This window comes from Chelonus insularis, unplaced genomic scaffold, assembly GCF_013357705.1.
Source record: "Chelonus insularis isolate UGA/USDA-ARS -01 unplaced genomic scaffold, ASM1335770v1 contig_397_pilon, whole genome shotgun sequence".
Lineage (NCBI taxonomy): Eukaryota > Metazoa > Arthropoda > Insecta > Hymenoptera > Braconidae > Chelonus > Chelonus insularis.
Genome location: NW_023276552.1, coordinates 342,719 through 355,896, shown reverse-complemented (window position 1 = coordinate 355,896; position 13,178 = coordinate 342,719). Strand labels below are relative to the sequence as shown.

Sequence of the window (13,178 nt, the reverse complement as noted above, 5' to 3'; positions counted from 1 at the left end):
GAATCCAAGTTATTGTGTGGTGAAATTCTGGGTAGTTTATGTTGAGGGTATTTAGGTCTAGATCATGGAGAATGTCTAGAGTTTTGATCAGACGAAGGGTCTTGACGTTGATGGAATATTAAAAGTTATTTGATCTTATTCAAGTGTCTGTCTCAGTAAATTCATTGGTTATTGAATTCATCAACAAAGCTTGGATTTGTTGAAATAAAATTAATCTTCTTTTTTTAAACCATTGAAGTTAATCGAATGTTTTGTGTATATGAAAATGGGATTGTAATATATATGCTCAATAAAACAATTGTGAAGCTATGATAAAAAGATTTTATCACCATCATATTTATTATAAATACCATTTTAGTTATTAAAAACAAATCATGAACAATTGAAACAATTTTTAAATTTGATAATAACATATTTAAATTCTCCAATAAAAGTAAATCAAATAATCGATTAGCAGATTATAGTCCCCAATTATTCATGATAGTGAAAAAACAGTAGCGAAAGCATCTGATACTTTTTGCTCTTAATCCCCATCATTTATCACCATCCATTATTTAAATTATTTCTGATCAAGACTTTGTTCTAATTTTTCATCAATCCCTTAATTAAATCCCATAATGTCTGAAAATTTTCACTAACATCTCCTTGTATCTGATAGTATAGACAAAAGCTTGTAATCATGAACTGAATACAATTACACAAGAAATCTCCAACAACTTATCACCCAAACTTGACACTGAAGAAGTGGTATAGGGTTTGCAAGAATAGAGGGGTGTCTTGGAAGCTTGTTTACACTCAGCTTTATTGCTACCGGTTAATGCGCGTGGCACAATGACTCAGACGACATTAAGAACCCCTTTCGTGAGGTGTGGCTATCAGCTGTGACTGATCAGACCACTGCAGGCACAGAAGACATTTAAAATGGGGTGTTGGAATTCCATGGTCAAACGAGAAACTAGTGGTCGACTAGTGTCCGTTCAACTCGTTGCCAAAGTATTAGTAAGGGTAATGGTTAAAGTATCATTGTCTCTTTTTAGTAGGGTGGTGATGCCATGCACGTGCGGACGAGCAATATACGTTTCACGGCGGGGTGGCTCAGGATAACGACTAACAACGTGACGAACCAACGGATACGTAGAAACTATCCTAGTTAACTGATTCTACTGGTACAATGAATTATTCTAATTTCTCGATAAGAGAACAGTTACACTGTTCTACAAGTTGAACACTGGTATGTCTACAAATGAACTTTCATTAATAATGAAATATGAATTGTTAGTTACATATTTTACATAGTCGACAGCATCGCACTGACGTAAAAGACAATTTACAACTCGTTAAATCATGATGATACATTGAGATGAAATATTTATTCAGTGGAAAACGTCGAGAAGTCTATTGAATTTCGGGAAATGTCATGAAAACTTTATGCGCACAAAATTGCATTTACTTCAGAAATTATTAAATTCAAAAACTTGTTTGGAGAATTCACAAATAATATACTGCGATTACTTTTATACATAATAATTGTTTTCGTAATATTTTAAACTAGGTTAAGATGTAGATATGTGTATAGAGGGATGTGAGAGCCCTTTTGCGATATTCTAGAAATACCGTAATGTATGTATGTTGAAGTGTGCTACACCTGTAGTTATGTCGAGAACCATGAGAATCGGTGGATTATACCAACGAAATTGTGCAGTAACTAAACAGCACTATGTATATATTCACATTCACATGCATTTGAGCAAAATTCCACCCACACTTGTATGCACTAGGCAGTTGCACCTGGTACTCGGGGAAAGCACAGTTATGTTTGTTAATGTATCCCAGTTGGTGGGGTGCATAAAGATAAGTCGCATGTTCGAGGTATTCGCGGTTTCATTATTGCCAATTACATCACGCCTAACTGCCTCTAGCCTATTCCCATTTCCATTTCTTTAAACATTTCTACTTGAAAACCACGGTATTTCTCGAAACGACTGCTCGGTTTATTTATTTTTCTTTCTTCAAGTGTAAACACCCGCGTGAATCTCACTAAAAATTTATTAAAAGTTTGCAAGTTTGTTGAATGTGTGTATATGTGTTAGAGCGAAAAATAGGAAAAGAAGTATCCATGTGGAAAATCGTGCGTCTAGACGAATGATTCGGTTCGATTGGACGCAAGAGCTATACGAGATTCCACAATGACGTTTGAAATAAATTGGTGAAACGTGTTACGGCTGGGCTGTGGATGCCTGGAATGCAACCCATTGGGTTGTGAGCCTCGGAAAAAGTTGAAGCTTTTGTGCAGGCGTGAACGTTTCCGTTTCTTGGAACCACTTCTGTATACACTATACTAATAAAATAGTGCTCGGATTGGTGTAATAGTAACTTTGCTGAGAGGTTCAGTGGAGAAAAAAATTAACTTGTTGATAATAAATAGCATAAAAGCTATGATAAACAAAATGAATACAATAGAATGATTGAGAGCTATTGATTATCAGAAAATTGATTCTGATAATTAAAATCATCAAGTACGACTTTATTGTGGTGTATTTAAAATACAAAAAAATTTGTTTGTAGATAGAATGGAAAATTTACTGTATCAATATTTGTGAAAAATAGCCATCCCGTATAGAAAAATTTTTCTCTCTACTCCAAAAGTACTTAACATATTTTCTACTTGCAAAAATGATATACATAAAGACATTAATGAAATGATGATGTATTGGCAAAAACCAAAAGACATAAAAATGTGCATAACTTTCGAGCTAATTATGCTATAAGGTTGATCGAGGACTCATTTGAAAGATCTCGATGAGAGGAAAAAAGTCGATATAGTAAAGATCATTTTTGGAGCATCATTATTGCTAAAATTGGAGTAAGTTCCGATTTTACCCCATTTTAGGGGTGAAAAAATTAATTTTTCATATGTTTGACCAGATTCCGCATTTCTACGCATTAAGACGAAGAGAATGAGTGGTCAAACTTGAAAATCGGACAACTTTGATTTTTCGACCCCAAAAAATGGCAAGTGATTTTTTCACGAGTTATAAAGATTCAAAGTCAAAAAATGGATGATTTTTGGACCTTACTTTGACTTTAAACCTCCGTAACTCTCATTCAATGCATCAAATGATAGATTTTGAGAAATATTTAGAAACTTCAGAATCTAAACTACAGATACGTATCCATAAAAAGTGTTAAAAAAATTTCTTTCACCCTTAAAATTGCCAAAATAGTTGGCAACTTCCCAAAAAAATGTGATTTTTTTTTATATTTTAGCGATTTTAGGGGTGAAAGAAATTCTTCGCCTGTTTTTCATGAATATGCATGTTTAGATTAGATTTTCAGGTTTCCAAAACGCCCCTAAAATTAGTTATTGGACCGTCCGTTCATGAGTTATAAGGGTTTAAAGTCAAGGGGATGATAATCCATAATTTGTATTTAGTGTAACCCGTTTTTAAGGGTGTTCACGTGAATTTTCTTGACCGGTGCCCCGATTCCGCATTTCTACGCATCAAGACGAAGAGAATGAGCCCTCAATCATCAAAATCGGAGTACCTTTATTTTTTGGCCAAAAAAAATGGAAAGGGGTACCACTTGCCATTTTTTGGGGTCGAAAAATCAAAGTTGTCCGATTTCCAAGTTTGACCACTCATTCTCTTCGTCTTAATGCGTAGAAATGCGGAATCTGGTCAAACATATGAAAAATTAATTTTTTCACCCCTAAAATGGGGTAAAATGGGAACTTTCTCCAATTTTAGCAATAATGATGCTCCAAAAATGATTTTTACTATATTGACTTTCTGCCTCTCATCGAGATCTTTCAAATGAGTCCTCGATCAACCCCGTAGCATCATTAGCTCGAAAGTTATGCACATTTTCATATGAGAGAAAAAATTTAAAAAAAAAAAAGAATAAAACTCTGTTCCCAACGAAATTTTTTTTTGTGCGGGATTTTTTACACAGTTATGTTTCTTGTAATTAACATGACTCATTGAAAGATGCAAATCAACTTAGCTGAATATTTTAACAGTTCATCATCAATGAATCATTTTTTATAAAATCACTTATCAAACAATAAACAAACCATTACCTTGAGAAGTAAAAAAACCAATAAAATTTAAAATTCAAAAAAATCTCTGTGCATAAAAATGATTTATTCATAAACAATAGTGATACAATTCGTTCTGGTTTTCAGATCAAAGGGAATGATTCTTTACTTGATAAATTAGCAGATGTATTTTTGAGAAAAAAAAAGCGATGGATACTAAACTCCAACTACAACATGGTATCAGAGACATGGATTTCATATAACAACAGCTCTTTCAAAATTTAATAATAAACATTACCACAAAGGATCCCTTTTGCATGCAAATACATACTAACATCGAAACGCATGATACACAAAGTACGACCAAAAGTTTCAAATACAGAAATCCTTCTCTCTTGAAATTCGTTGGATTTTATCCTGTACTCGCATTTGTATTTCTTTCCTCTTTCATTCCTCCAGAGTTTTCTACTTACTGGTAGTCCCGTCGAATCACTGAATTCAATTTACCATGCGATAAAATCACCCGTTTTCCTAGGCGTCCAACGTTGGATATAAGGATTGCCTAAATAGACGGACTGCTTGGCTGAAAGGTTAGACTAAAGAACTCTGTCCCTGAACAACTTACTTTTCTCTTCCTTTATTCTCCACTCACATGCAACAATGCCTACTCTTTCCTCCAATTTACATCCACTCTATCTTACACCTTTGACTCAAGCGCACGATCATCCTCTCTGAAAGACTCGAGGAAATCTTAAGTACACTATTTAAATTCAATCGACGGACATAAAATCCTCGATTCTATTGCCTGCTTACTCACATTATTCTCCACCTGTCTAGTTGTGAACGTAGGAAATGGCCTAATAATTTTTTCATCCTCGAATTGTATACTTTTCTGCTAAAATATGTAAGATATTATTATGCATGGAATGAAGTATTTTAATTTATGCAAAACCTCCATGCAATCCACTAGAAATCACTTCGAAAGCCAACACCTTTTCAGAGGATAAAAGTTATATCTTCATAGCAACATGAATAGAACGTAATTAATGTGCATTCATTAGATGCATTATTAAAACTTCATCAACACATGTTATTAGATTACATACTCAACAGAAGATGGCTTGTTTTTCATCAGTTTCAATTATTTCAACTACTTTCTCGTTATTTTAATGAGATATAACTCTTAAAAATTATCGTATTATATCATTTGACCTCGCAATAAAAATGTCTAGATGCTAGAATTAATTAATTAATGTATGATTACATTTATTATTCTGTACATCATTTTTTATTTATGCCATCATTAAATTAATATCATTATGATATATTTAAAATAATTTTTTTTTTTCATCTCTCTTCAATGTATGCATTATAAAATTTTCATATACTTAGTTTAACATAATTAAAATAATACGGAATTATTTCACCTCTGAAATTCCATTATTTTAATAGCATTTACTTATTCTCATTAAAATTTTGCAACAAACAGTAATTATGTTCCCTTTTTTGTGTTGAACTTAATATTTTTCCATGATATATCAATTAATTCAAGTTATTAAATTGGAAATATACATTAAAAACTCAATTAAAATACTGAATTCAACTACAGGACATGTTTTTCATTAATGAATTATTGATTTATAATTAAACAGAAGTCTTTGAAGGCATTGTGTAAATATAAAAAAGTTTAATAATTTAATATGCTGGAGGAAAAATAATTTTTATTAAGAATGTTGTTGATATAAATTCAATAAAAAATGCATCGATAAGAGATTTTAACTTTCTGATGATTCCTGAGTGATTTTTTTATGATGAATTACAGACAACTGAAGTCAGAAGTGAGTTTTATACTTGGACAGCTGATAACTTAGTTTCAAAAAATCATTCGCTGAAAAGAAAAAAAAACAAATTGAATAAAAATGTACGAGCTCGAAAATTGTTCTCTCCAATTTAATCAAATAGTTTACTCTAACTTTACAGAAGCGTTTGGAGTTAATCAAAATTTTACAGATTTTTTGAATCCTTTGTAGTGAACTGTTGCATCATGTTGATGAGTGAAAAGAATAACACATAATATTATAATTAATAAACTTTATTAAAAATGGCATTTAATTAATATTCAAGCCTTTTATTTTTGTACTTTCAATTCTGTTGGAAAACTAATTTCTTCTTTAATAAATAAGAGAGAAAGTTAAAATGAAAATAAAGCTCATAATTGTACAACAAAGATTTAGAAGCAATTGTAAGAGGATAGGCGTGTTAGTTTGTAGTCGAAAGCAGGAATCGAGTACATAGATGAAGGGTCGACATTACGGAGTGTATGTATATAGTAGAAGAGAAGAACCCCTGGGATCTCTGGGTGTGCTACAGTAGCCGCGGTAACGTAGGGGCGGATCGCGTGTGCTCAGTCTGAATACTGATTCTCAACGGACGCATTTATTACCCAACGGATAAAAGACATTTGCATTTTGATGGACCGCACTGAGTGCATCTGACGTTTCGTATGCATTTCTGTGGCGCGTGAACGCTGCTTTAAACTGATCCCTTTCTCATTGACTTATTTATTAGCTGATATAGGTATTTAGAAGCAACATTATTCTAACATTTGACGTCAGTGCTATATCGTTCGTACTAAATTGTATCATTAGGTACCTACTAGTAGTACTAAAATATCGACTACGAATATGAGTATAGAGCTTATTTGATTATTGATTTATTGAGAAGATAAATATCTGAATTGCGAATGTATTATTGATGATGTTGAAGCTCGAGAACGACTTTATTATTAATATTAATCGTCGACGGTTGGATATTGAGAGAAAAATTATTTCATTATTGATAGAGCTTTATTAAATGAACGATATTTTTAAGACAAAAAATTCTATTTTTCTTTAAATATTATTTTTCTTGAATAATTAATTAATCAATTCACCGAAGTGTTAAATAAAGTTTATCAATTAAACAACGAGAGAACTCTAACAGGAAAAATAGTATGTAAATGTACTCACCATCTTGTTGCCCATTTTCCACGTTGTTAATGGTCACTTTGAAAGTGCTAAGTGACTTGTTAATTATACCTAGAGGACGTATATGTCTGGCTAAATAGTCCTTTCACTTGATTTTAATTAACATTCTCACTAATCACTGTCACTGAGTTTTGTTGCAACTGCACAAGTCCAAATCTCATTTCTGTAACAAGCAAAAAAATGTCTCTTTATTATCTCATTTTTATATAATAAATTATTTGAATAATAAATATCATCTCTTGGCTTTTCGATACTGTATCAGTTTCCATGGTAACTAGATTTAAAAGAAAAAATGAAAAACCACAATTTGTGGGCTCTTACAACTATAGGTAGGCTCTTATAGCTTAGAGCAAAGTCGAAATTCGATTTGTGAGAACAACGTAGCATCATCTTCGAAGCCAGGATAAATCTACGGATGTTTCAAGAGGGAAAGGCTCAATGTTAGTAAAAAGAACGCAAGCCTCATTGGTAACAAAGATGATAGCATAGTATACGGAATCTAAACCCCAAGGGATAGTTCTGAGAATATTGGGCTTCATGATACTGGTGCCCAACCTCTTCTAGAACCTCAATCGGCCGTGTGATCAACTGAAACAGCTACACTGAGTGTTGTCCTTTCTTGCGTGATGCCAAGATGAAAAAAGAGTAATGATACTGGAGATATTTCAAATAAAGTTACTGAAAAAAGACAAAAAAAGGCATAGGAAAAATCGAGGTCGTGAGAATAAGAAAATTACTCCCTTGACACAAGACGAAAGGACGCGGGATAGTCTAGAGTAAAAAGGCTTCAAGGTAAAAGTTGAAAGCCCAAAGGAAAGCTTGAGAGAAGCTTTGCAACTTCGACGACCCTTAAATTGGCACAGCTACCAGTAGTTTGCTGAACAGTAGACGAGCCACGTACAACGCCCACAGTTTAACTATTTTCATTTTCTCTCATTTTTCATTCAGCTTCACAACACTAAAATATACTATTTATCTGACTACTGAAATGATATATTTTCAACCAATTATTGGCTGGAAAAATCTTTTCCCACTTGAAACCTCCGTGATTTTAATATTTTCCAAGTAAACATCTATATTTGCATCAAACTAAAAAATTTGCGATTTTTTTTTTTTAAACAATCATATTCTTCGCTCAGACTCTACGCAAATATTGATGCTTTTTTTTATTCAACATCAATTAGGATTTATTTCAATCTGAACTCACGTTTAAAAATAATATATCATATCGGCTCTCTACACCTCTTGCACTCTATCAAATCACGTTATGAATGATAGGCAATCCAATTGGTTCTTCTATCAAGCGATCCCCGGAAGTAAGGTGTGACTATTATAACAGGGTGTGGTGATTTCCTGTGGCTCGGAAATGATAAAGTGCAAATAGAAAGAAAAAATGCCAGGTAGGAGCAGTAGAAGAAGGAAATGAAAAATTTTATAAAAGAAAAAAAAATATATATTTTCTATCATCAACATGATTCTTAGCTAGTTTTATCTGATTCAAGAGCATCGTTAGATAATATTTCGCTGCCAGTTTCCGCCATACGACATGATCTCATTTAATTTCATAAATTAATTCGACGCAGTGACGAAATCGACGACGCACTTTAATTTAATGAAAACAAAACGAAGGAGGGAAAAGAAAATAAAAGCAAATCGAATGAAAAGTGATTTGATACCAAAAGGCTGTAGAATCGACATGCGATATTCCTCTTGAAATACCCCAGAACGAATTGAAGCATGTTCTACACCACGCGGACAAAAAGTAATGCAATTAATGGCGGGTTTCCACCCCCTATATCCATCTCATGGTAGACGCTTTCCCCGCCGGCGCGACGCCGCTTTTTTCCAAGCCTTACACCCTCCACTGACTGCACGCAACGAAGCGACAACTCAACGACAACAGGGAGGCAGATCTCTGACTACCAGTAATATTAATGTATGCATTGCTACAGACAATTATTGGAAAGTATAAAATGCATCAAGCGGAAGAGACGAAAAAAAATCGATCATAATGAAAGAACGATATATGAAAAATAATGTTGGGGGGTTGTAGCATTCTGCCAGAGGTTACGATACTGTTTTATATATCAACAAGACAAATAAACGTCTCATTTTTGTTTCTTAACGTTTCCGTATTTGCAATAAATGTATAATACACGGCGGACAAAAAATATCAAATGTAATGAAAGCTTTCATACACATCACAGAGAGGTGTGAAAAAATAAATATAGACCACTACTACCTCATGAGACTATAAGTACACTTCTCTTTCTTATATAGCACGGCACCCTTCGTGCATGCTTTGTCTTATGTAGATCGCAATTCTCCTTTCTGCACCGCGAGTGGTTCGCGGCAGTTGTCGCGTTACTGGCGGTATAAAGTCATCCCCTAAAATAAGAGACTGCTTGCATTTTTAGTGACGCACCAGCCCATCCAAGTACACGGACAATAGCGACTAGACGCCTTGCCAGACGGCCGACAACCCTTTCTTTCTTTTCCACCCTCTCACACATATTATTTTTGCCCTTGCACCAATGCGAATACACGAGTCTTCTTTTTGCTTTCACTCCCTTTCCTTTCTTTGGATTTTTATTTTCAAGGAATACCAGTTTCCAAAAACTGCCGATAGCTTTGTGCCAGACAAAAGATGTAAGAGACTAGACTTAAGTTGAAATTGTATATCTACTAAAATCTTTCTATTCACACTTGTGTAACCCTCTTTACCTTGCGAACTACGTCGCCCGGAAACCCGTTGAGCTCTTTTGTCTCCACGTTTCCCTCCCTCATTTCTTCCTTTCTACCACCGGCAGTTCTACATGTTTCCGTTTGGTACTCATTAAAAAAGTCTCTTTTATATGTATATTATTTCCACTTGTATTTTATGTCTTATCATCTATTGTGTATTAAAATTCAATGTACTCGTCTCTTTCGTTAATCTAATTTATTCTCTCGCTTAATAAAAATGCAATTTCGTAGAAGCTTATGTAATAAATGTGACATAAATGAGAAGAGATTAAAGAGTGAAAATTGCCAGTGGATGTAGTAAAATACATTTTGACAGCTGTCGAGAAAAATGAACGACAATAATAGCAGCTATAATCGGTTGTCACGCTTAAAAGGGAGCATCAAGTGCCGAAAGTGAGAGTGAAAAATAGTACTTTCTCTTCCACTTACAATCGTAGCTGTAACATGGATACAACTTCGACAAGGTTACCATCCCTTGCTAAATTCATTTTCAACCCTTGTATATCCATCGGTGAACGGCTTCGACAGTGAACAATTTTTAATAGTCATGCTGTTTAAATTTTAACTTCAAAAGGAATTACAAACTTCTTTCTTCTTGGTTAAATGAATCACTAGAATTTTTAAAAGGAATTTTAAGTCTGCTTTTTTTATTTTTATCTTTTATTATTCCCATCTTGATGATGTTGGAAATGTCATTTATTAAATAAATGATAAATAGTTATTGTAATATGATAAATGTGAAAACAAATTGAATGATAAATGAAATACGATCATTATTAAAATGTAGATTAAAATTATTCATCACTGATTATTTTTTTATACAAAAACTGACAATATGTTTCCAATTTCACTTGAATTGTGGATGTCATAAAATGACTATTGGATTTAAAATCAATGACAAATCTTTTACAATGAATTTAATTGTAACTTCGATCATTTAATCAAATTTTGCAAAGTTGTTTGACTTCACTTCGGTTTATATGACACAATTTAGTCACTAGTGCAAAGTTCAAAATGCAAACATGGCACTTTATTCTACTTGGAACTAGAATGTTCATATTAGTTTTTCAATGTAATTAAATACCACTCCAACTTTGCCATATTAAAAAAAAAAAGAAATGATTATGTATATTAAAAATCAGTTCTAAAAAAATAGAAATTTTTTTGTCTTTGCTTTCTTTCTTTTCTTTGCAAAATGTTTCCATAAATTTACGAAAGAACTATCTATTGCCCCAGTTTCTTCAACTTTCATTTTCAGCCTAATTTTCTAAATGTAGAAAATATCAGGTACTTTATCATCAGATGCTTTTATGCTGAAGATCGAACCACCATCAATACGTCAAAATGCCAAAGTGAAACATTTTATCAAAATGATCAATAGTAGGAATTAGACTGTTTTTAAAAGAGAAAAAAATCACAATGATTCTCAGTGGGTCAACTGAGGAAAAATATTTTTATAAAATATTAATAATGTCTCCAGATGTAAAGTAGTCAGTTTTTTTATGACCATCATTTGTAGAGGGAGGGTACATCAAAAGCACAATTTTCCAGGCAATAAATGCTTATTGGAATGGATTTAATAAGCAAGAGAATTGAGTAAAGGGACAGGATGTAAAGAGCCATTACTAGAGTAGTGCGTTCATCGTAGAAAAGAACGAGTATATTATAATAGACCCTCCTTCCTTTATAAAAGCCGTCTACTCATTAAATCTCCTATTCTATAAACGATAGAACATTCTTCATCACAGCTATCCATATTTATTGACGATAAGTAAAGACTCTTACATTTACAAAAAAAAACTGCACAAGATAAAAAGCTACCAATTATCTACACATTGACGCATAGAAATAAATATTTCTATTATTTATAAATTTTACTTTAATATTTGACAAATTCAAAATTAATATTTATTGCAGCCATCAATAATTAAAAAAAAATCAAAGCAACTTTTTATCAAACTTTTTTCACAGTAAATACTTTTTGATGATTCTGAATCGTTATCTATTAAGAATAATTGACTACAAATATTTTTTCTTCTCAAATAAATAAGAAATTTAATAAAATTTGTTCAAGAACTATTAATAATATAGCGAAAAATGAGAATTTATTAATTATTGATTAATAATTAACGATAGAAAAGAGAAATAAAATAATTTGATTATTTATTCAGAACAGTTTCAGAACACTATCAGAGAATTAATTTAAAATGTTAACAATCCGAAGATCGATGGCCATGTCAATTAAATAGTTAAATGTTTCAAGATATAGGTATTACTTCGGAAGTTCCCAACTACTACTGTGTTACTCCCGATTTCCCTCTAACAACAGTTCGATTAGTTTAAACTTGGTGGTATTCAATTCCAATGATGCGTGACGAGACTTACAAATATATCTGTATAGTTACACTAATACTGAATTGACAAACTCAAGTTAATATATTTATTTAAAACTGACTTTACATTTGTAGATATTGCCGCAATCAATCATAGGGGAACACATCCTGCAAAAAATAGAAAGGTCATCTAAAGCTCAATGAAAAATCATACATCATAGTCTACATGTTTTATACATCTATCCATTGCATCAGAATATTCTATTGCATAAAATCACTTAATGCTGCTAACATGACACAGCTACATTCTCTAATGTTCAAGTATCCTGTCGACAAAAGCATCGAGGGTGATTTTATGAAGTCTAAAAAATGATAATGATGAAATTTTATCAATATAATAGTTTTGAATATCAATTTTCAACATGTAATCTTAGCTATCTATTGAATGAATATTAAACAAACGCTACAAAGAACGAAAAAAAAAATCACTTCCGCTTTGAATAATTTTTTTTATATGAATTTAGCTATGATATAGTCAACAATTCGATCATAGGATGCTATAACATCTCAAATTGAAGTGATAAATAATTTTAAGTAAATGAGATTTTGAATAAAATTGATTAAACTATCAAAGTCTTCTAAAGCTTCTCTATCAGAAGATAAGATCGTTTGAATAAGCTTGAAATTTGAAATAATAGATAATAAGAAATATTCTTGTTAAATAAAAGCATTTTTTTTCTGTTATTTTATTTGCTTTGAGTCCATTAGTTTTATTAAAAACTCATCTCGTGGAAGAGAAAAATAATAATTTTACTGTTCGAAACAAAGAATTGAATCCCTATAACATATTGCAGGATAACTCTCATTATTTTGCTTTCATAATATTGTTATTTAAACCAAAGCCTTTTTTGCATGAAAATATTCCATAACTGGATAATTCTTTTATTACAATATTAATTAGTCATGTTAACAACAACAAACTTTGTGGAATAATTAATAAAAAAAAAGTACATACGATAAATATTATATCTTAGT

The 13,178-nt window shown here is 32.1% G+C and overlaps 1 protein-coding gene across 2 annotated transcripts in view; it reads right to left on the bottom strand.

The window, feature by feature from the left end:
• The window catches only part of Sema2a (Semaphorin 2a), a 239,463-nt gene that overhangs the window by 164,549 nt on the left and 61,736 nt on the right, over positions 1-13,178 (bottom strand). For both annotated transcript variants that reach the window (XM_035084651.1, XM_035084652.1), the window contains exon 2: positions 7,048-7,228. In XM_035084651.1, coding sequence (XP_034940542.1) covers positions 7,048-7,062 — 15 coding nt within the window. In that variant the 5' untranslated portion in view covers positions 7,063-7,228. The remainder of the gene's footprint in view (positions 1-7,047; positions 7,229-13,178) is intronic.